Here is a 25,660-nt window from a genome sequence, read left to right as displayed (position 1 = left end):
GTCTCTGAAAGGTCAGATATAGCAGTGTTCCAAGTTGTACATGATAAGACATGTTAGTAGAAATATGTTTCATTGTACAGGGAAAAGGTTATTTACAAAGCCTTCTGTACATATTTGTTAGTCTGGAAGAACACAAGAGACACTGGCTGCTCTTTCTGAAATAAAAGCATCAAGGGAGTAGTGTAATATCACATAATAAAGAGCATGTCCAGGGATTGTTGCTCTTGAGAATTCTCACAGATTTAGAATTAGAAATAATAACAATAACAATACTGGTAATAAGCTATATCTGCATTTTAATTAGCTGGAATTCAGCTCTGTTTTCTTTCAAATAGTCTTTCCTTTTGCATTCAGTAGAGCAACACAAAGCAAGTCATACAGTATTTCTTTCCTCACTTGGAAGAATTAGCAACAGGCATTTTACTCTTCAATTTAAAGACTTCCCACCCCCCCCCACCCCCACCCCCACCCCCACCCTTTAGGGGACCCTCTCACATTTCTATAGTTCTCATCTCGGCCAGTTAGCTCTCTTCTGTTAGAGTCTCAGCTGCACATGGTATATCTGACACACAGCACTCCCATGGGTCCCCCACTGGGTAAAGAGTAGCAGGAAACACTGGAAGACATGCAGACAGGGGGCCCAGCTCATGCCTGCTCATGACCTGTGGGAAAGATAATTGTAGCAAGATGAAAGGCAAAGTGTATCACCAGTGACATGTGACTGTGCACACAGAGAAATCAGGCACTGCTCAAGAGGCATTTTAGAATTTCTCTTACTGTATCTTGGGCTGCTTTAATGAACAGAAAGTGCCCCTTGGGTCAAAATCTACTTAAAGGCAAGGACAGCATGCTTAGGTGATTGATATTTATTTCAACAAAATTTTCACCCAAAGTCTTGAAATGTAAATAATTTTCTGCTTGTTTTTTGTTTGTTTTTGTTTGTTTAACTAAGAAAAAAACAATCAATGGAACAGAACAATCCATTCTGGATAGTTGTTTGCTAATCACGATTTTGCTCTTATTTGTCATTAGAGCATTTAAAGTTCTCATCCCAGCCCTTCTTTGCAATGCTTAAATATTCTAGGGACTTAACTAAAGGTACCTCTCTGATTTGGATATCTACATCCAGTTCTTAATTGAACTGAGAAGAGGAACAAGACATTTCAATTCTATTTTTCAGGGTATATTGAAGATAACTAGGAAAGTAACCAGGTAGAAGAGATTGAATTAGACAGTTCATACACAATGGTAGTGGAAAATACAGGAACACATGTCAAGGAAAAGTGGATGTCAGTGGGCTAAGAAAATATAGGGTACAGAAATTCTTTTGCCTCTGTCTGCAGCTGTTCTTCTCCTTTCTAAACAGGAATGGCATTGTTTCTATATGAGTAACTAACTAGAGAGATTGTCAAAGAAATGAAAGCAAAATATTTAGCTGTTTACTCCCTGGTTGCTAATGGGAATTGTTGGGAAATGTACTAGACCCATGGAGTTTGAGGAAGAGCATAGGATCAGTTCTGTGATTTTGGTTAGGCAAAGTTTTGTTGGTTATATATATTTTATAAAATGAGTCCTCTTGTCAGTGTCTGGCTGTGCTAGAAGACATTGGTCCTCAAAATAAAAACTGCCATGTGAATCACTAATGCCCAAATTTCTACCTTTGGGAAAATGTTTTGTTCTTGGTTTTTAAAAATGTCTTAGAGCCACATTGAATTGTTCACTTTCTTTTTTTATATGAGCTTATCAAACTCTGTCCTGAGAGTATATTTTCTTTGGGAGAGAAGTCACAGAATGATAGACAAGGAAAGTGCTCAGAGGAAGGATGAGGAAAAAGAAAAGGAGTCTAGGACACAGAAGACAGAATGTCTTTTTTCTTTTGTCTTGTCACAGTTTACCAGCTTCTGCCCAATTTTATATCTACTTGTTAGGTTCAAGACCCTTAGGCAGAATTTCTCAACCTCTGTATTACTGACATTTTAGCCGGAGTCATTCTTTCTTGGAGAGGCGAACTATCCTGTGGATTGTAGGATGCATCCTTGTCTTCTACCCACTAGATAGTTGTGGGACCTCTTCCTCATTCCAAGTTATGACAACCAAAAAATGTCTCTAGACATTTCCAACTGTCCCTGTGGGATGGCCAAAATAACTCTCATTGAGAATCACTGCTCCAAGGGGAAGAAATGTCCCCAAGTGGGGGCTGGTTTAGACAAGGCAAAATGGAGCCTCTCTACTGTGCCCATAAGGTATGGAGAAGGGAGTGGGGTGAGAGTGCAGAACAAAGGCCAATCTAAAAAAGGGCAGAATGCTCAAAAAGTCTTGACTACAACAGACTTTGCAACCCTCTCCAAAAGGGACTGCAAATATAGGCCAGACCAGCCCCTGTTTAGACATGTAAATGATGCAGGGGTGAGTCCCTGTAGAAAGAATCCCACTTCACCTTCTCTGAGTGGCTAGAAATTGAGAGAGATCCAAAGAGTAAAAAACAGTCTTTAGTTTATTTTCCATGAATTATTTTACTTCCTCAGTAAAGATCATGTTTTGTTGGAGAGGGCTTTTTATGTTGTTATGAATGCTGAGTTAAATTTGAGAAAATAATTTTGGGGATAATTAGTATGCTAAAATTCTTAGACAACATTATATAAAAACTTACCTATTTATTTTTTATAAAACTAATCTAGGCAGATGAAAATACAATAAATTCCATCTACATCAGATCCATTAAATACTTGCATAGCATATTTGAGGGGCTCTTCAATAAAACCTGAATTATAACAAATTGCCAACAGATTGGTAGTAAGCGCATCCTTGACCAGACCCATATTCAGAAATCTCATTTACAAAGTCAGGTTACTGCAAGAGGTTACTGGGGGTGCAAGTACACTCAGGGATACCTAAAGTAGCTCATTCTTCACTGAATGGATTATACTGAAATGTCATTTTTCGAAAATTCGATAGCTGATGCCAGTTTGTGGCAATGTGAATGTGATTGGGTTGAGATTCTGCCAGCAGTTCCTCAGAGAGCTTAAAGAAAAGGAAAAAGTGTGTATTTAATGAGGATTCTATGTTAGTGAGTACTTTGTATGTGGAGATTAAAATACCATTGTTCTGGAGAACACGTGGGCCAAACAGATGGTATAATTTTTTTGTTATTATATGTATTTTTTGGAGCAGTTTAATGTTCACAGCAAAACTGAAGGGGGAGTACAGAGATTTCCCAGATACCACTTGACTCCGCACATGCCTAGCTTCCTTGTTATCAACAACATTCCCTACAAAAGTAATACATTTATTACAACTGATGAACCTACAATTGATACATCATAACCACCTGAAGTCCCAAATAGTTTATAGCTCTGTTCACTCTTGGTGTTGCATATTCTATGCGTTTGGACTAATGTGTATGTGTATCTATCATTTGATATCAAAAAATGTATTTCCCACTGCCCTGAAAGTCATCTCGGCTCTACTTATTCATTCTTCTCCCTCTCTCTCTCCCCCAGCCACTGACAATCACTGATCTTTTTACTATCTCCATAGTTTTGCCATTCACCCACCCCCTTAGAATGTCATATGATATACAGTCTTTTCAGATGGCTTCTTATAGTAGAGATGGTATAATTTTTAATTCCATGCTTCTGTAGTACAAAGTTTTCATAAGAACAAGAGAAAATATTTCACATCATTTCTAGATATTTTGCCTATAAAATGTAGGAGGATCAGCAAATATAAAGCACTGAAATTGGAAATAGTAGTGAGGGGCAGAGTTGTGTTAATAAGATATAGTAGAACAAACCCAGATTAAGAATCATAAGAATTCATTTCCTTCACTTTTACCAACTATGACATTAACCAAATTAGTTAATACCTCTGGTTACAGCTTCTCATGTATTGCCTGGCATCATGTTATCTAAGGATGGTCTATATTGATGATCTTAATACATGTGTTGTTGTTTCCTGGCTTCTGGTGACTGTGCTCAATGTGGACACGTTGCTCATAAATCCTCTGTATAAACCCGTTGCTTCATCCAAACAGATGTATTCATTATTCCCCAGGCAAAACACATCCAGGCAGCTCCCACTCTTCTTCCTCTAATGTTCTCTATTTCTTCCTCCTCCTCTACATCTGTGTATTGAACTTATCCTTTAAGATCTGGCTCACTTCTCAGTTGAAGACAATGGAATTCTATCACTCTTTTGACATTTAGTATGCCCTCTTCGGTGTAAATGGCTCACAACTAGATTGCCAAGTTCCCAGAGGCAGGTGTTTCTGTAAGTACTGAGGGGCTAGAGTAGTGTTATCATATAATTAACATTCAGTATGTATGCATAGATTAAATGAATATAAAAATTAGGACATTACATTTCATTACAGAATCAGGAGGGAATATGTCCACTAGCAGCCTCAGGTTTACAGCCCAGAATTCCAGGATAAATAGACGTCTTTGTCCCCACTTACTGTATATCAAGGGAGAGTGATCTGTGTGGCTACTTGGGGTATGCTTACTCCACTTGGACTGATTTTCTGTTGTTAATGGGATCTAGTTTTTATGATTGAATAGGTCTGGATGACTCTTCTATCCCAGTAGCTGGCTAAGGGGGAAGAAGGAAGGAGATAAGATCAATATAAGAAGAAAGTAGTAGGATCATCTTATTGGGAAGACACACAATACTAGATATTATATATATGGGAATGACCATTACAGTCTAAGTCAATTCTCCATGACTGACTTGAAATTAGATTATGAAAGTAATGAATTTCAACAGAAGTTGTAATGACCGAGATTGTTCAGCCTAGACATCCTAATAAATGTATTTTAATATAACTCTTACTATTGGTATTTTTATTTCTCTTGGAAAGGTCAAAATGGTTAGTATGTGGAGGAAAGGTCTTACTTATTGGCAGCTGCGGTATTCATGGTGGTAGGAAGTCAGAAGTGTGGAAGGCATAAGAAGAAATCACATCCATTTAATACCCCTTAAATAGACAACACAGAATTTGTCTCAATGCTTCTTCTGTGTGACTGAAACCTCTATAATCTAGGTATTGTAGGGATCTGGATGATGTGTGTTAATATCTATATTTATTTATTTTATCCTGAAAGCAAATGCAAGGTTTGGGGGAACAAACGTATTATTTACAATACTAACCATGCCAATTCTCCATGCCTCATGCTCCCTCTCAAGGCAATATGAGGACAGATGAATTCTACACACACAAAGGACATCTATACTTCCGGAGAGGAACCAAAATTATGAATCTGAGAGCTTATGTGGGGATTGGTGCTCAGCTGCTTCCCTGCCTTCCTGAGAGGAGGAGAGAAATCTTTCTCTTTAATGTTACTAAACTCCTTCCAAGAAAAGTCCCCAGCTGTTACAACCTTTGGAATATAAATGAATGGTTCCTGGGTTTAACCCTCTTTGAAATGTGGGCACATTTATTTTCTGGAGAGATTAACCTATAAATCTCTCTCCAGATTATTTCACTATTGTAGGACTGCTAGTGAGTCATCTTTTGAACCAGGTTATCAGTCATTTTTGCTCTGAAAGTCCTGGCCATGCAGAAACATGAAAATACCTTTTCTACACTGGCTTGTTTGTAAGAAATGTGTTCTTCTAGAATTTTCAGACAAGTCCAGCTCTTTTAGCAGGAGGCTGAAGAAACACTCGAGAAAATACAACTTGAGAAAGAAAGAGATACAGTTTTAGCCTGAGGGTAAATCTCTAATGTGGAAATGGAGATGGGATTGGGTGGATTTAGGAAGGCTCGTAATTATACACCTTTGTAAGTTTGGAGCAATACAGTGAAACAAATAGCACTTTCTAGTGCCTATTGGTCAAAGTAAAACTAAAAAGGATGGACATGAATCTCCAGTTCTGCATGAGTCACTCACAGTAACAGAATCCTGGGGGACTGTAAAGGGCTGATATTTCTTTGTTGCTTCAAGGACGTCAGGGACAAGCATCCAGGGTAGTGTCACAGTGGACTCGCAGAAAGTCCTGCATATTTTCTCTAGCAGAGCCAGTGCTGTTAACTACTGGAACTGCTATCCAAGATGTACTAATTGTTGACAACTGAGGCTTTAGCAAGTTCCCTTCACCCAGATTCTCTGCCACATCAGTAATAGGTGTTTGCATCCTAAAGGGGAAGAATATGCTGACAGTGACTTGTTTGGAAGCATGTGTGCTAGTTCACTGGAGTAATCCAGAAATAGTTCAATTAGGAAAAGGAGGGAAGCTTCACCTGTAGCTGGAGGACCTGAAATAACAGATGGGTATAAAAACTAGAGAAGTTCTGTTTTATCCTGGTCAAAGTGACACCAAAATGACCTTCCCACCTGGTTTGCCATTCTATGTCTTACCTATTCTCTAGCACAAGCTGGTTTCTTCCTTGTCTGGGATGTCCTCTCTCTAACTACACTAGATAATCCCACTGTCTCTGTTCCTCTTATTATTGGAGCCACTGATTAGACACCTACCATATACTGCCCTGTGCTGCAAACTCTGTGTTTGTCCATTTGTCTATCTTAATGCATTTATACTCTGCCTGCCTGTCTAGGAATATGTATATGTGCATTGGTTCCTAGGTAAATTTTATCCTCTTGATATCTGTGGCCATGTTTCATTTCCTCCAACCTTGATTAAATTGAAACTCAAAAACATTTAAATGGTAAACATAATGAACACAGTGTAATACCTTATTTGGGGGGTTGTACCCTTTTTAAAAATTACACACTTGAGGATCAAGGTCAGATCTTTTCAATTATGTGCAATAAATTCTTAGCAATTATTTAATTACATCTTAATTCTCTAAACCTCTCTGATGCCAGATTTGACCATATTTATTGAACTTGGTTTCCACAAACACTGGAAGCTAAAAAAGACATCATGTTCTTTATTCATTCTTAAAGTTTCAGAATTAAATGTGCCATCCTTTCCTTCTAACTTATAAACGATTTGTGATTATTCTTGAAATGCTTATTTTAAAATATAACTTTTCAAGCAAGCATTTCCCTGGGGAAGGAATTTGTGTCTAGACAAGAGCAGATGGATGCTTTCTGATTCTCTTAGGGTAGTTATCGTGAATGGAGTTTAGAAGATTTCTTCCCTTCTTCTAGGCAGTCCTTTTTCATCTTTCATCAAACAATTCAGCTCATGGGTTATGTATGGCCTTCTGGCACATGAATTTGATTTTGATGTTTGAAATATACATTATGATTTTGCAAACATGAATTTATGAAAATGGCAGCCCTTAGCAACTCCCACAGAGGGAACAGAAGACTGACTCTGACAAAAGAAAGTCTAAGAATACATACAGGATGGATGAATTAGGATGTACCAGGATGATACTGATGGCTGTCAGCAGAGGTGGAAACAGTGGACAAATAGTCCCCAGAAAATAAGGAGCAGATCAAGGGGGCTTCTTATGTCCTTGCTCCTGGCTTCCAGGGCCCACATCTTCTAACCTGATTAACAGTTCTCAAGATAAGGACAATAAAACCTGGCATATCACTGATCTACACAGAGTTTCTGTACTCCCTCTACTGCATTTCAAAAAGCGTTTGAGGATGCTTTGTTCAGGATTCCAATCCCATTAATTAACTAATATAAAATGGTGGGGTAAGTTTGAGATAGGAAATACTTCCACAAGAATATTAAATTAAGCTGGCAAACTTTTTGGAAAGAGTGTCTGATTTCAGCTAGGGGGCTGGGAGCTCTTTTTGCTGTTGATGGTTCTGTTTTGTTTTCCCCAATTACAAGCTTTTTGGTAAAGTCTCTTTATTAAAGATTGCCTTTCTTTATGTATTTGGTGAGGTCATAATGGAATACAATGTTTAACACTGGCCTTCTTGGCAATCAAGATAGAATGGAAAATTGTAGGCATGGATATATAAAATCCTATCCTGAGGGCTGATTTCCTGGGTAATTCATTATTAAAAATGCAAAACCATCAGGAGGATAACGTGGTCCTGCCAAGGAGAGAAAAATGGCATAAAAGTGGGGAAACTCAGCTTTCGAGATAAGTTATACCTGTTTCCCAATTTTTTATTTTCCACACTGATTTTTGTGCTATTTCAGTTTACTTCAATCCCACAAGGCCCACTTTTTGGTGATGAATCATGTAGTTGTACCTCTAAGATCTATCCAAAGGCAACTGGATGATTTTTACCTGCTATAACCAAAGACACAGGCGTGTGGATGAGTAGATAAAGAGGGTCATGGTGTGAGGATGACAACTCTAAGAACCATTTGCTGTGAATCTAATGTGCCAGGCACAATGGTCAGCACCTTACATATATCCCACCCTTCTGTGTCTTGAAGGCAAGATTACATTTTTCATTTGCTACTTTATTCCCAGAAGCTAAGTACATAAAACTCTATGAAAAAATTTTAATATATTACTTTTAAATCTTATATAAAACCTGAAAGGATGCCATCATTATCCCCATTTTACACTTGAGTAAATGGAGGCTCCAGTTGGTTAACTTGTAAATAATTAAACATCAAGATTCAATTACCAGAAATCTAGAGCAGGCAGAGTTGCTATAATGGAACAAAAATTTCTGTATGTCCTATTTTCACTGATTTTTCTACTTATGGCATAGCATATTCTATTAATTAGCTAATTACTCCCAGGCTTAGGGGATTAACATTACAGTATTTACTGTTGCCGTTTCTCTGGGCCAGGACAGGCACAGCTTAGCTGGCTGTTGCCTTAAGATCTCACACAAGGATGTGATCATAGTCCAGGCCTGGGCTGCAGTATCTCAAGGGTCCCCTGGTGAGAGGTCCTCCTCCAATTGCCCTCACATGGTCACTGGAAGGCCTCCATTCCTCATTTGAAACTTAAGATCTCAGTTTCTCACTGGCTTTTGACCAGAGGCCTTTCTCTGCTACTTGCTATGGAGCCTTTTCCATAGATCAACTGGCTTCCACTCGAGCAAGCAAGGGAAAAGCAGGAAATGACAAGTGAGATGGGAAATCAGCATGATTTTCTAATCTCAACTCAGAAATGACATCGCATCCTTCTTTCTATATTCTGTTGGTTAGAAGCCATGCCCCTGTTCCAGCCTGTGTTCAAGGTGGAAGGACCACACACAGCCATGAATACTGTAAGAGAAGGACCACTGGAGCCCATCTCAGAGGCTGCCTACTGCACATACATACTTGCAAATACATAAAGGTGGCACAGACAGTAAGGGTGATGGCCAGCATAATTAGGACAGAACATTAGAACGTGTGGACAGATCCCACAACATGGACTTAAGGGTAGATTTAACTTCTGCATAATGTGTCTGTTTCCTTGTACTATGACTTCCACAACACAAAAGATCCATTGAGTCAAGATAGAGATATGCAGTATATGGCCAGGAGCAGACAGTAGACTAGCAGAGCTAGATAGGAGGTAAGGAAAGGCCAAGATTGGCTCAAGGTGATTGGAGAAAGGAGTTGGGACAGAGGAGGACAGATATGAGAAATTGTACAGAGAAACAAGATAAAGCTAGCTCATAATTCAAAGGTAGTTGCTTACATATCAAAGGGAAGATAAAAACCAATGCCATCACTAGGGAAAATGCCATTTGACTTTGGTTCAGAGATCTGAACAGTAATCTTAGAATCTCAGGAGAAGCTATGGAACCAGTGGTGATGAAAGACATAATCAGAATTAGTGTGAGTGTGAAAAATCAGGATCAGAAGTAAAAGGTCTGGATACTGCAAGAAATCCTAGCCAAGTGCTTCAACAGGATTGAGGCCACCCTTATACCTTGTAGAAAAGACTCTGTATCTAGTTGGAGTATATTATGTAGAAATGTATATCACAGAGAAATAGCCATTATTTATGAAGTAGACTTACAGATCTTCTCAGTTATTTACTTCTTGTCCAGTAAAATCACAAGTAGGCCTAAAGGGTTTCTAAGCTCAGAATCTTGAAATATTCCTGTTGGGAGTAGGGGTGGCAGGAGCCCTAGAACATCCTCTAATGACTCAATGATAACAATATTCTTTTCTAAAACTACTGAACCAGTATAAAACGATGGCTCGCTTCTGTGGTTTGCCCTCCACAATGTTTGAGTGCCGCCAGAACTACAAATGTGTCGTGGTTGCAGATCGTATTAGTTCCTACTTCCTACAGTGAGTTTGGCTTGGAGCTTCAGACTTGAGCTCCTTACTGACTGATTATGCTTCAGGGCTGTGCTGAACTCTCAGGTACACCTGGCACCGTGTAAATGCCAGTCACACTTTCCTTTGGGCAATTTCAGGTCCCCAGTGGGTTAGATCATACCCTGCTTTACACTCTCTTCTCTGCCCTAGTATCTAATTGGGGGCCACATGAATAAAATTCCTTAGCTGTCTCTGACAGAAAACATTTTGGGGAAAGAATGCATTACCTACAGAAACATGAAACAGTGCTTTCCTGCTGAAGGGGGATACTGGAATTGCCCCAGAGAGTCTCTGCAGTCTCTGCAAATTTCTGGCTCTGGTGACATGTAATTATTTACCTAGCTCCAACTTCTAAAATGGGAACGTAACTATTTTTGATTGGTTGGGATGGGGGGGTGTAATGTATTAATTTCTCCACTGGCATAGGCCACAGTTCCATCCCAGCCCTGATATGTTATTCTCTTTCTTGATTTTTTTCAAATGTTCTCATTCTTCTTTTTCTATTTTATATTAACATTTATGACACTTGTTCCTTTTCTAGAACAGAGTCCTAGTCTGTTTTCTCTTCTCTATTCCTGGTAATACAATTTGTGCCGAGAGTATGTTTGCCGACTGCACCACTGCAGTTGGGTGGCCCGTATGCAGGCAGGAATGCCAGTTTGGCTTTGTTGGACTCATCAGGGATACAATAGTGAGTGTCTCTGCTTGCTCTGTGGTACAGCTCTACTCACGCAGTCCTAAAAGGATTTTGAGCTCAGGTTTCTGAAAGGTCCCTAAAGATCACACCTAAAATGCCCATTAACAACTTGGTTAATGGCACATGAAACTCTTTAATAAAATGAATGCCTAATATGAAATGGGCAGAAAGAGAGACTGAACATGGGAAATGTGATACTGCTCATCTTGTCCCTGAAATTCTCAATGACAAGTGAGCTCTTCCCTACGTCCCACTCTCTCACTTCTCATCCTGCTCCCAACAGGATGTGAATGCCAGAAGCATGACAATGGTTTAAGATGCAAAGACAACAAAGAAGAGACCGTCTTTCTCTAAAAGTGACTCCTGTGTGAAGCAGCTGGCATAGAGAATGGCAAACAATCCTAATTGTTAGCCTAAGCGTAGGAAGTGCTGTAACAGGGAGTGCATAATTAGGATGCTATAAAATTGTAAGAGCCGATAACTTTGGGGATAAAGGAAGGCTTCACCATGGCAGATCGTTCTAACCTGGATATCGAAGATTGAGAAGGAACTCACCCGGGCCAAAGGGAAAGGAACAAGGGCCAGTGCGAGCAAATAAACTCATTACGGGCGTGTTGGTATGGCTTGGTGTGTCTCCGTGTCATAGCTGAAGTCACAGAAATACTGTCTAATTGGTACATTTGAATATATGTAGGACTAGGTGGGGAAAGAGACACATAGAAATTATAGGCAGGTGTGTAGTGTTTGCGTCTGTACCTTCATAAGGAAGTTTTATGGTCCCGTCTGTATTGAAGGGGATCATTGGAGTGTCTGGAGGTGGGCCTTTGGACCTTTCGGAGAGCTCCTAGTGGGGAGTGGGGTCGATCGGTACGCATTTCCAGGACACCTGGGCAACCTGGGGTTTTGCTCTGTGGTCAGCAGTCCTGTTTCCAACCTTATCACAGCTTCTCATGCACTTCATGACTCTCCAAGTGTTCTGAAACTTCGCCTCCAAAGAATCTCAGGAGAATTCAGTCTAGATCTTCCTCAGCTCTGGCTGAGGATCTCCATCAGCACTAGAATGAGGCAACCTTGATTTTTATAGGCATACTTAACTCTGATTACATTACCCCAGGAATGCCATCATTTTGTGGCCTAGCATGCGCTGTGCATACAAAAGCATAGTGAGAATTTAAAAGTTTATTTCCAACGTTGACCACTCTTTCAGGGCAAAAGCTATTAAGAGCAATCCAGTATTTCTGATAAATTACAGTAAAGTGGTGCCTACATTTTTGGATGTAATTCAGAAAGTAAAAAGAAGCTTCTATTTATATAATCCTATATCAGAAACTGCGAATCACAAAGGCAATGCTGTGTTTTTTCCTAATTAGTGGGAAGCAGACATAGCATCATATCTGAAGTAGTTTGAGGCTTTTTCTATCTCAGTATTACTTTGGGGATATTTAATTTTTCAGACACTACCAAAGCATTAGAAGAATTCATAGTTAAACTAACATCTTAGGTTCTGTCAGGATGGATCATTGTTCTATAAACTTTTGTTTTACTGTCTTACCACTTTTAAAAACAAAACAAAATCAAACTAAAACAGGGAAGAGAGCTGAAAAGTGGAGAGCAAAGCTATGTTGGCTGAAGAGCAGTAGCAGTTGGCCAAGCCCTAAATATGTATGTATTGAATACACTTTGGAACAGTGTATGAAAAACATTTTTCTTAAGGGTCAAACCCAGAAAAACACTAACAAGAGAAATGGAGGTCTTTTCAGTTACAGTGAATAAGATAAAATTGAATGTGTTCAAGTTCTAGGTTTTGCCAGGTTAAGGAATCAGAGGTCATTAGAATATTAGGGCTAAATTGCACTCAGTCCCAAAAATAAGGATTCTATACCTCCTTCTCCACCATCTTATTCTCCTCTTGGAAAGTTAATGGTACACTCTGTTCTGGTGTCTTTATAAAGGGCCTTGTTTCTGCGTCTTCCGTCAATACCATGAGTAATGCTGTTGCGCATACCAAGACTCCACCTCCTAAATCTCCCTAGAGAGAGTCTGCACTCTCTGCTGAGGCAAAGAGGATGCCCTTCTCCAAACATGGGGTTTCAGAGCAGCACTGGGCATGCTTTTGGGCCCAGAGCATCCCCTTATGGAAACGGTCCCTTTAGATCTTAGCTTTTCTGTCTCCCTTGACACAGAATCAGGCCTAGAGACAGGTGGAGAAGGGTAGCATGGTGCCTGCTGCATTTCCTTCCTCCCCAGCCCTTCTTCTGGGTGGTCTCGCAGAAATAAAACAAAGCAGCAGAGCTACTCCACTTTCCCTTTTAGACTCCACCAAAGGCCCACACGCAGATAGGTGTGCCTGGGAGCTGGGGTCTGGGGGGCAGGTCCTGCCTAATGCGGTTACTAAGGTCAAATATTAAGCCTCTGATCACAGTCACAATTTCTGAGGTGTTTCCACACTTAATATTATTGATCACATTGGTTTCTTTCATGTTCTGGGCTGTGAGCTAGAACTTTACTTTTTCAGAGCCTTGAGGATTCTATAAGGAAAAGTACAGCCTTGAGGATATGTTGATCTCTATTAAATATTTGAAATATGAAAATATTCAGAGATCAAAAAGGAACAGACTGGTATTAACTGACACCCTGCTTTTCCACCCTGAGGTATGACAAATATTAACATTCTTCAGTAACTGATCGCATCATTATTCTCTTAAGAATTAAGGTTTACTTGAAGCCTCCTGAAGAACTCTTCCTAATCCCATGCCTCTCCTTCCTCTCTGAAAGGCAGCCACTATACTTAAGGTGGCTATATACTTTCATAACATGTGTAATAAAAATGCACATATGTTGAAAGTGTGCACTCTACTCTTTTGTGCATTTTTTAAATTTCTCACACACGATACCTCTTTTCAGTTTGTTTTCCCAGTCAACCCTTTGATTTCAGAGCTTACTCACTTCAGTCTATTGGCTCCTCCAGATTCACATCCCTGAGTCAGTTTTGTCCCATCCATATGCACTGCCAAGAGCCTGGAGTGAACAGCTGACAGGGTGTCCCCAGAGTTAGAGGACTCAGGCCTGCTATAAAGCTGGTTGAAAGAGCTCCCTTAAAGCAGTTGTAGTTATTCCCAGGTTTAATACAACTCTACTCATTAACTCAGAATATTCAATCTGACAAGAAACAACTGTAACAAAAAGGACGCAAAGACAGTCCTGTGACTCTAGTGTACCCAGCCCTCCTAACAGTATCTTTAGAAGTCAATATTTGATCATGCCCTAGATAAGACCCAACTCACTGGTTGGGACTGGAAAGTTTCATTTTACTGGATTTTGTCAAAGTGTTTGCTGAAATGATGTGTACCCATTTTCAGTCCCATCTGTAATAGAAAGGTTTCCTTTGTTCCACATGCTTCGTAAGGTGAATGCTACTAAGCTTTAATTTGTTTGACCCTCCCAACAGGCATGAAATGATATTTCCTTGCATACATTGTAATTTTTCCAATTATTAGTGAAGCCGAGCATCCGATCATGAATACATATCAGTAATACAGGATTTTTTGTGTGTGAATTGCCTGTGCCCATCCTTTGTCTATTTTTCTATTTTTTCTTATTGATTTGCATGAGTATTTATCTTACATACATGCAGAAGTACTAATTATTTATCAGTTATTCAATAGGAACAAAGTTTTAGGCAGCTAAGTCATACTGATGGTTTGATATAAGTCTGTAAAATCATAGTGTATTGTAGGCATCAAATAGAATGAAATTATATTCAGAATTTGCAGCTTAAGAAATGAATTTATAATTTCATTTTAAGGAAGATCCTCACATGAAAAATGCCAAATACATACAATATTTTCATGTTTAAGGAGGTTTATTTCAATGATCTAGATTATTTAGTCATGTAAAACAGTTTATTCCCAATACAAATGGATAACTGAAATGGCCTTAGTTTAACATTCTGCTTTTTAGAAATAAATTTTTGATTCATATTTGTGGCAATACAGCTCAATATCCCCCACATTCCTTTAATATAAAAGCAGTACTAAAGGCCAAATGAAAAATTCAAATAGTGTTGAGAACTAAGCACAGTAATTTGCTCACACAAGGAAATTCACCCCATGCATGCTTTGGTTTTGATCATTTTTATTGAAAAATGGTTACTCTGTTTTTATCTAATCTTCCTCTTTTTTTTTAAAGTAAGTTACTTTAACATTTTATTTTTTCCTAGTAGAAATACATTTTTCTAGGAAATGTTTTATCTTGAATACTCTGACCCTGGAGAGTAAAGTAATTTAGCAGTTTCTCACACTCGGGATTAAAATGGATGTTAAGGTATCCACAGAAGATGGAAGTGAGTATAAAGACAAAACAGGCATGGAAGTTCAGAAATGGCAATAGATGAATGATGTTTCTGTTTTATTGTCCTTGTAAATAAAAAGAATTGTGCTTTTGGCATTCATTTGCCATGCGAATTGATTGTTACAAGATAACAGCTGAGAAAATCATAATTTTCAAGAATCAGTGGATCCACAAAATTTTTTTGAGTAGCCAGTGGGAGTATTTCAGACATTCCACTGTGTTTACTTCCCACAAACCTCCGCTGTGTATGCAGGTGTCCCTTTTTAATGAAAGAGGTGCCAGCATTTTAGAAATGTGCATATGTATCTTCTTGTACATTAAGGTGGTCCTAGTAAAATGGAACAAAATCAATTTCATATTTGAGCCCATTGGTCTCTTTCCCTAGGCTCCCAGCCGGGGTGTCCTAGGATTTCCCTCTCCCATCTCACAGAGCCCTTCCACAAACCACCCTCCACAGCCATCCCCAATCTCCAGTGCCTCAAGTCTTATTCTCAACAGAAGTGGAATGGACTGGGTCAGTTTTTTTTACACTTTACTGTAAAGCCAGGTAGTAAGTTAAGATCTGTTACTCACCAGCTATGACTTTAGCATCTGATATTAGTTTAATATTTATCAAGGCTTTATGAGGACCAGATACTGTCCCACCAATCTGTATGCATTGAATCCTAGGATCTTATATTTTATAGACAAACAGGTTTAGAAAGGTTAAGAAAACTTGGCAAGGTTTCACATCTAGTCACTAGCAGAAACAAAATTCAAGTTAGGATGCTATGAAATCTCCACCCATACACAGTATACCCTGCTATGTTGGACAGGTTTCAAATAGTTGCTCTGTTGCATACCATCACCATTCATGGAGTAACAGTTTACTTCCTCTGCTGAAGGTAAGTGGCACCAAATTTGGTCCACCTCAAACCCAGCTCCACTGACCTGTTGGAATGCCCGGAGTCTGTACCTTGTCCAAAGGTTGGAACAAGGGATCATGAGAGAAATATCACCTAATCCAATGCTTTTCACTTTGTTTAACCCAGTGATGCCACGCTTTGCTGAACAAGTAGAGGTTGCCATCGAAGCCCTGAGTGCCAACGTCCCTCAACCATTTGAGGAGAATGAGTTCATTGACGCCTCTCGCCTGGTGTATGATGGTGTGCGGGACATCAGAAAGGCTGTGCTGATGATCAGGGTAGGTAGGCCTCTGCAATGTGGAGCTGGTCAGAGTTTTTCATAGGAACCCCAAAGAATTACTGACTTTAATTTGGTAAGCTGTTTGGCTTCTTATTTAGTCAGGCAAGGGACACTTTTTTCTTATAAAGGGGAGCATGATCCCAGCGAGACTAGATTCATGCTGAATATCGTCAAGAGTAATGCCCCGCCTGCTTCTTGCATGCACTGCTTCCTAAAGGTGAGACCAACTTAGGGGTGCTCCTGCTACTCTCCACACACTCCTCTGCCTAACATTTTCCCATAAGGATCAGAAAGCCATGGGATGGAAAGAAAGAGGATTACCTGGCTTAGTAATATTAGTTATGATAATAATGATGAATTACAATAAAGTGATGCCAGTATTCACAGCATTCCCTCAGACATTCTCTTGGTAACAAATAAGACACTATAAATAAGTTTATATAACCTTTCAGTCACCCTCCCCTCATCACCCACCCTACTATCTCATCATCCTCAGTATTTTATTTTCAGGTAGGTGTAAACCTTCCAAACCACTGTCTAAGTAATTCTATATAGACACACACTAGAAAACATAATACAGTAGACTTTGAAACTCATGTTTTGCCACTTGCATTGTTCAGCCACAGTGTACCTTCACATATCTCTATTAAGATGCATAGTTTACCTCATTCTGCTTAACTGCTGGATAATATCCCATTGTAAGATGAGGTTTTTTTTTCTTTTTACCTTAACAATTTGGCATCATAATTTTCAAACATTTTTCTTAGCTATTTAACTCTTTCTTAAAATAAACTTTAATATTCAAAAGTACGATTGATGACACAGATACATTTGTGGCTATTTTAATCACAGCAGAGATGGAGATTCTTTAGTACTAACCCCAAAAGCACATATTCCAGTAGAAATATGTGAGCCATATTTACAACTTTAAATTTTCTAGTAGATACATTGCAAAAGCAAAAGAAACAGATGAAATTAATTTTACTAATATATTCTATTTAACCAAATGTATCCAAAACATTATCATTTTGACATGTGGTAGTAGCCACATTTAAAGTGCTCAGTAGCTCCTTGTAATTGTGGCCACCAAATAGGAAAGGGAAGTCCTAGACTGTATACTCACTCTCAACCTCCACAGTTGCCTCTCAGGCTTCTCAGTGAAACCACAAGGTATCTGCTGAATGTATTTTGAAAAACTTTCTCTCAGAGGGATTGCTGAGCATCTGAAACATCTCCTTAGACACTACAAAACAGTAACAATCAAATAATTCATTTTCTGTTTGTGGTCCCTCAAATGATTTAAGAATTATCTGTGATATATCATCCTCTCTGGCCATTACATATTTACTCCTTTGACAATATCATATATGGCATTAATTTTCCCCCAAATCCTGGTTGTCCTCTTTGTGGTATCCAGAGCATAACACAATGTTTCCAAGGTGACCTTCGTAGCTGGAGTAGAGTATCATCAGAAAGGGTATCTCTTCCCTTCTTATTGACATCCATGCATTTCCTGAGACATCAGCCAACTTCTTTACTTGGAAGTACAAATTGTGTCTTCTCCTTTCTAATCTTTAAGTCAGCTTGACTGTTTTCATGTTAAATGTCTTTTACTCATAATTCTGTGATCAATTCAAAGCATTCAGAACATTGAGTAAGTTGTGTCAGATAGTACTAATTATACATAACAATGTGGATTTCAAATTTGGAATTTGACAACTATCATATGTATTTCCTGTTCTTCTAACTTGCCCATTTTAGATCTGTCAGACTCTCACTATCTTTCAAGAGCTGGCTCAGATCTTCTTTCCCCAAATTTTCTCCCTTAAAAACACTGACCCTATCCTTTAATTAACTATAAATATTTCTACTTGAGACAGTATTTATTAGACCATGTCCCTTTATATCTATTACCTTCTTTAGACTATGAAACTTTAGAAAGCAAAGACTGTTTTTTTCTTTTCCTCCTTCACTCTAGTGCATTGTCTGGCACAGTGCTTTATAATAGGTGGTGGTGAGGGAAAGTAAAGAAAAACAGATACCTAGGGAGATAGGAAGGTGACAGAAAAATAAGAAAATTGGAGAAGGAAAGGAAGGATAGTCAGTTTCTTAAGCCTGTAACGAATTAGATCATTTTTTTCCATTACATACTAACTTTGTGAAATAAGGTAATAGACCATGAGAGTTATGTTTTCAAAGCATTTAGCATTAAATCCCACTATAATCCTCAAGACATATTCCCTCTTTTGCCATTTTTCTGCTTTGTTAGCCTTCACATTTTTGAGACAACCATTCATCTGGGAGGGTAAGGAATTTTACAGCCATCATTCATTTATTCATTCATAAGCTGTAAAAAAACATGATTTTAGATAAAATGCCATATCTTTGTTATATGAAGTGTCATTCCTACATCTCGACATTTCAAATAATTTGATCAGATGGAGTTCACATAACTTAAAACTGAGGAGAAGAGAAATGTACAGTATGCACAAATTGTTATTTTTAAATCCTTTTCCATCAAGCATCCAAGTGGCTTCATTTTGTACTTAATTTCTTGGTTTTCTTTCTGAATATAACGATTCTGTCTACTTAAAAAGCACAAAAACAAAACAAAACAAAACAACCCATCACACTAAGGAAGAAAGACCGTAAGACAAATAGAGCTGCCTCCTTACCAGCAAACCTGCCCATGCCTCCTTTCCTCTGAAACTGTTGATTATACTTTGGAAAAATAAGAAAAATTTTTTTTTACCAAAAATAAATGCAAAAAGTAGCAAGGGTCAAATTCTCCATCCCCTTACCTCTCAGTTATCAGTACATATTTAATAGTGATGTTGGTATCTGGGTGCTCCAGGCCACCTCCTGTCAACCCTCTCAAGTAGACAAAGCTTGTCCTTCCTGTATTCCAACCTCACCTTTCAGGACTACTTTTCTCTCAGAGCAGGTCTACTCTGTCCCTCTTCCATAAGACTGCCCCCCCCCTTTTTTTTTTTGCTACTTGCTGACTTGTCCTTGGTGATCTCTCAGCTACATGGAGATTTTCTGATTATCCCAGCATGGTAATTTAAAGACTGAACAAGCAACTCTGGCAGCAGTTATGTTCTCTAATGTTTCTGTGAATGGAATTAGACAATACCGAAACATTATTCCTAAGGAAAATTCAGGGCTGTGTTCCTGTGAACCTCTCTGAGGTCACATTTTTATCAACTGGTCAGTTTTTAAGCTTGTTTTATGTGTGCTTTTGTTTAAAGACATTGTTTAATAAATATTGCTGATTCCTTACTATTGAATTGATAGCTTTAAGTCATGCCTGAGGGAAGCTTATTTAAGAAATGTATTTTTTCTATCAGGCGCATAACAATTTTCTTGCACTTAGGTACTCTAAACACTTCAGCACTATGCTTGGAAGCCATTTAAGGAGAGAAATAACCAAAAAATAAAGCAAAAAAAAAAAATGTAAACGGTGTGGCACTCAATGGATTTCAAAAAGGATACTTGTTTATGGTATTAGAGCTGAAACAAGAAGGTATAACATTGTACTCCTTGACCTCAGCTAGGAATATACACCTTGGGTGACTGAAATTTTTGGCCACATTGCGGGTGTCTGTGAATAGAGAAGTATTGATTTGGGGATTGCAAAGAAGCTGTGGTGAGAAGACAAATTCACACATAAGAAATCTACAAACAATGACTAACCAAGTACATATATTTAAGACAGAAAGATTTAAGCATTGTATCCTAAACGTAAAGACAAAGATTTAACATTCCAAACATATTGGAAATTAAGATAAACAGGCAGGGTAGAAAGTGATTATATCTCGAAATCAAGATACCTGTATTTAACAAAGCAGTAGTTGCTTCTCATATTAATGACTCTGAAAAAAATCTATAATGATATCTACACACTAACTTTCTGTAATTGGAACCTATTAATTAGATTCAATGTGATATTCTTGAAAGCAGGTCAGAAAAACAATAGGGCTTAGAACAGGGTTCAGATAAATGTAAGTAGTTTAAATTCAAATTTTCCAGACTGTGCCTAAAGTGGTCCTGCAACATTGCAAGGTGTTTCAAATTTCAAGGGAAACACAGAGACATATCTCATATACTTCCTGAAATATAGCTGAAGAAGTACACAGTTTAAACACTGGTTTGGTATATTCCTTTTGATGATATCATACATTTGTGAAACTGGGTTTCTGGTTTTGCTGTGAGAAAAACCAAGCGCAATGGATATTCAAATATATTCCAAAGTTTGAGAAAACGTGCAATGTAAAAAAAGCATTAAGTTGTTAGGTTCAATCAACTTAATCAGTTTTTGTGATCTGACTGGTAAATCTGCTTAATAAGCAGAACTGTTAATTTTGTTTAGCCTGATGGCACCATGAAAACATGTCCAAGGCAATGAGAGGCAATGCGAATACTTGAAGGAATAAAGTTTGGGGACCTATTGCTTAATTTGTTCTGGTTATTGGCATGTGAATTTTCCTCTCTATGCCTCAGTTTCCTTATGTGCAAATAGGGACAAATATTACAATGGCTATAAAGCACTGGAGTAGACCTGGCATTTAGTAGGTTTCCAAGAAATATTTCCTTCCTTCATCCTGCTCATATGAAGCTTATACAGTCAATCAAGAAACTTGAATTTGTTGAATAAGTCAACACCATTAAGAAAATTGTAGGGATTGGAGTCTGAGTATTTGTCATAGCTAGAAAGTAAAGGGTTGAAAAAACTTTGAAAACAACTCATGACAAAATTGATTCACCTATTAAAGACTGCTGTTATCCCAGGGATAGTCAGCTAATCAACAGGATCCCAAAAGGCCCTAGTTTTGTTTTGCTAACTCAATTAATTAGAAATAATTTAATGTTTTTAATATGATAATTTGATTTTGGTCATTCATTTATCAATATTTGTTGAATGCTTATAGACGCCCCCCACTGTTGGAGATACCCAGAATACAGTTTAACAAAATAAACACAAGTCCCTATCACCCCAAAATTTATATTCCTTTGTTGGGAAACAGAACACACAAGGACATACAACATGCCCATTATTGTGCCATGGAGAAAACCGTGGCAGTGCAAAGGGGGTAGAGCACAGGCTGGGGATGGGTTCTGTGAAGGGTTGTCCCTGGGTCACATCTGAGAAGAAACTTGAGGGAGGAAGAGGAACCAAGCCGTGATAGTATTAGGGAAAGAATGTCCCAGGCAGAGGGAATGTCAGATGTGACCTAGGGCCACACGGAATGAGGTCAGAGCCATTGAAATGTTCTGAGCAGGAGAATAACAGGATCTGACTTAGACCTAAAGGAACCTCCCTGGCTATGCTGGTGAGAATAGAACTTTTGGGACAGAGGCAGAAATAAGATCAGTTAGGAAGCCTCCAGAATAATCCAAGACAAAGATGCCAGTCAGTCCTGACTGAGATTTTGTTCTACATTGGCTTTAGGCAATTTTAAACTTGATTTTCTATTAAATCCATCCTGGTGGTGTAGCACTCTGGGAGGAAATCCTTCCTCCTGCATCACCCAAACTGTCCTGTAGTTGTCGGCCATTGTCCTCATTGCCCTGTTCCCAGGGAGCCTTTCTTTGAAATGGGCCTTAACATATTTTTTTAATGTGTCCTAGTGAGATGACTCTAAGTCCCTCAGCTTTTCCTCATTTTGCTTCTCTACAAAAGCTGTTGTAGAGGAGACTGAGCATTTGGTTGGGAACCAGAGGCGGGTAGATTGATATTATCCTGCTCTGACATGTTGGCATGACCCTGGACATGTCACCTGATCTTGTTGGGCATGTGTCATAGGCACAAATTAATCTCATAAACTTGGAGGGGAGAGATTGTAGAGGCCAAATATTTTAATTGTGCCACTTTACAAATGAGACCTACTTTCACAATCTAACAGATAAAACTCAACCCAAGGAACCAAGAGTTGACACAAAGTAGTGTTTTTTATTCTGAAAAGATGTTTCCTAAGAGCACAGATGGACAGAACTGACCCTTGACCCTCAGTTGCCAGCCTCCAGTCTGGTGAATTATACATTGTATGGATTCCTTTTACTCTATAACACTGCCTAATGATCCAAGTCTAGTGATCTTGGGACCAATTTGCAGAGCCTTGCTGTTTTTGCTGTTTTTCCATGTCTCCTTTCCTATGGAGGTCCATGACCAACCAAAAAATAGCTCATATTTTAAAAAACGAGTAATTCAAAAAGCAACAACATGAGGAGTACACACATTTATGTTCAATTAGCACATTACACATCAAAGAACTATATGAGTGGCTAGGCTGGTTTTGCTGCATGTTTAAGGCACAAGAATATATTTTAATCTCATCCTTTTGTCTGGTGGTTTTTGTGATGGTCGAAAGCATAGCCTCTGGAAACCCCTAGTTTGCTAGCTATAACTCGTTGGGAATTTTCTTTAACAACACTGAGCCTGTTTACACATCTATAAAATGGAGGTTAAATTTATTTCACTAGTTGTTACTAGGATTAAATCCTTTAGCTGAATGCCTGGGCCATAGTGGGTGGTAAAAAATTATTTTTATTATTATTATTGTAGTTCTTATTGGGTATATGTTTTATTATTTATATAATGATCACTACCACTTATAACTTTAGTTCACTCATGTCACTTACAAAGCATTTTCATACATATTTGACCCTAGAATCCTGTGAGGCCAGCAGGGCAAGTCACAATTATTATCTCCATTTTATGAGTGAGGAGATAGAGAAGCAGAAAAAAACTAAGTGACTTGCCAGAAACACACAGCTTATAAGCAGCAGAGTTAGTCCAGAAATACTCAGTTCCCTTGGGTCCACATTCAGGTTATTATTTTTTTCATGCTTAAACATTTCTTTATTTTGGTTTCCGGACAGTCACTTGAATAAAAACCTCCTCATTATTAGCCTTAGGCTGCCAGGCTGTGTTTGTCATTGACTCTGCTAAATGCATAGATCACTGAAATGTTTGGACACAGCACTATAGGCACTGTCATATTCTCTTTTTTTCTGTTGAGTGAGGTTTTACATTTTACTTTTCTCTTTTCTCTTGTTTTCGAAAATTCACGACAAAAAGTGCTTGCAATCTTGTTGTCTCATCTGTCAGCAGAATTTACCAACTCTGCAATTGTTCTGCACTGTACCCCAGAAGAGTGAGGAATGAGCAGAGATTATTGTCTCTGTCCACAATGAAAATACACCCAGTTATTTGAACCAGGTTCTGCCCACCCCACCCTTGCTTTAGTTAATAAAGTATGGGAACAAAACCTTCCTTTGCTCTCTCTTTTAATATTCCTGAGAAAGAAAATTGAACATCTGTAGATGACTGAGGGAATATTAATAAGGTTGATGGTGAGAAAGAAAGAAAACAAGGTATGCCAAAGCTTGGAAAATTACTAGGCATAATGTGACATTGGCATGAAGGACCCCATTTTATGCCTGTCTGACCAATCTCAAGGCTTCATCAATAACCACAACTGATTAATTACACTGAGGTAGCCAAAGAAGCTAGCAGAATAAAAATGCACCTTCTGGGTGGGGAATGGGCAACTGCACCATCAGTACTGCGGTGGTCTGTCCCTTCCTTTCAAAGACAGAGACCTGGGAGGTGGTGCTACTGCATGTCAAGAGGCTATTTGTGGGGGGCTGTCACCTTTCAGTCTAACGACAGTTGAGCTGAGAATCCCACCTTAATGCAGTCTCCTTTTGTGCACCGTCCTTACCACCTCCTGAATTTATCCTCTTAGAGTTAACAGAGCGTGATAGTTCACAGTACATGCTTCAAGCTACATGACTGAGGAGGCTTTGAGTGAGGTCTGACCTCTCATGACTTAGTTTTCATATCTATAAAATGGAGAAAATAGTCAACATCATAAGACTGACTGTTAAAAAAATTGTGAATTACAGTTAGTAGTGTATGTAACGTGCTTGGAGAAAACTGATAGGCACATGGAAAGCACTTAAAGCATGTTATCTATCATTATCCTTATAGATAGGGAGTTTTTTTTATTTTTCAGGTTTATGGAGTCATTCATATCTTTTCTCTGACAATGACTTCACATTGGGCAGAATCTCTATCTAACTCTTCTCACCTTAAAGCCATTCCATAGCTCCAGTTCTCGCCTAACTTGTAATGTGAGAAAACAACAATACAACTAAAAAACAGCAACATGTTCTGAGTCAGACACATTTGGATGTTTGGGTCTGAATTCTAATTCTGTTATTAACTAGTTCAGGGACATTGGGCACCATTGCTTCTCAGAATCTTGATTTCTTCATCTCTTAGCTAAATTGATACTGTGTATGAAAGAGTCCTTTACTCCTTAGTATGTATGTAGTAATTGGTAGTTTTTTCTTTTTTTTTTTTAAATGTTGGAATGAAGTGATTTCAAAATCCTAATACCAATGATGGCACACATTTCAAAATGCCTACTATGTGCCAGACACTCTATACAAGTACATTACTTAATCTTCATAAAAATCATACAGGCAACTATTGTCCTCCACATGAATTCACTCACAGAGGAGGAAACCAAAGGTAAGAGAGGGTTTTGCCAGTAGTCTCACAGGGGTTCAAGTTCTGGCAGCCTTGACTGTGGAGTTTGTAGCTGTTATCAAATACCATCTGGCTTAGTGAGCACATCAGATATTCATCAGGTCAAGTCAGTGGCCTGGAGATGATCAATCCTTTTTGCTTGTTGAGACTAAAAGAGAGCTGGAATACAACAAAAAGGGCATTAAATAAAAGGCACAGGTGCAAGTTTTGTTGTTCATGGTGATTTTTTTTATCTTACAATAGATTTGTGGGTGGAAATAACACACAAATATAATTTTTTTTAAGGTTAGAAGGCATATCATATGAAGATTTAAATTTAGACTTGCTATACCTACAGGAGGAAGTGATTAGTAAAATGCATTTTTTTTAGAGATAAATTAGGGCAGCTTGATTTTTCTGACTCCAGTATGTCCTGTGTGACCCCCAACAAGCTCTCTTCTGGGGCTACTTAGCCTTTGCAGTGATGAAGTGTATGGATGGGGGTGGAGGTTATCAATTTAAAATATGGTGATTTTTCTTCTTCCCTCTGTATCTTCAGACCCCAGAAGAACTAGAGGATGATTCTGACTTTGAGCAGGAAGATTATGACGTGCGCAGCCGGACCAGTGTTCAGACTGAGGACGACCAGCTCATTGCAGGGCAGAGTGCACGCGTGAGTAGAAACCAGGGCTTTGGTTTGGTGCACAGAGGCTGTGCTCACCAAATTG

General features: G+C 38.6%; 1 protein-coding gene across 5 annotated transcripts in view; it reads left to right on the top strand.

Moving 5' to 3' along the window:
• Positions 1-25,660, top strand: part of CTNNA2 (catenin alpha 2) — a 1,127,693-nt gene that overhangs the window by 1,037,236 nt on the left and 64,797 nt on the right. For all 5 annotated transcript variants that reach the window (XM_036931099.2, XM_036931097.2, XM_057497052.1 and 2 more), the window contains 2 exons: positions 16,240-16,391; positions 25,492-25,605. In XM_036931099.2, the coding sequence (XP_036786994.2) occupies positions 16,240-16,391; positions 25,492-25,605 (266 nt within the window). The remainder of the gene's footprint in view (positions 1-16,239; positions 16,392-25,491; positions 25,606-25,660) is intronic.

Source organism: Manis pentadactyla, chromosome 2 (assembly GCF_030020395.1).
Source record: "Manis pentadactyla isolate mManPen7 chromosome 2, mManPen7.hap1, whole genome shotgun sequence".
NCBI classification, from domain to species: Eukaryota; Metazoa; Chordata; class Mammalia; order Pholidota; family Manidae; genus Manis; species Manis pentadactyla.
The sequence above is the reverse complement of the archived record's forward strand: the minus strand, read 5'-3'. Positions and strand labels throughout refer to the sequence as shown.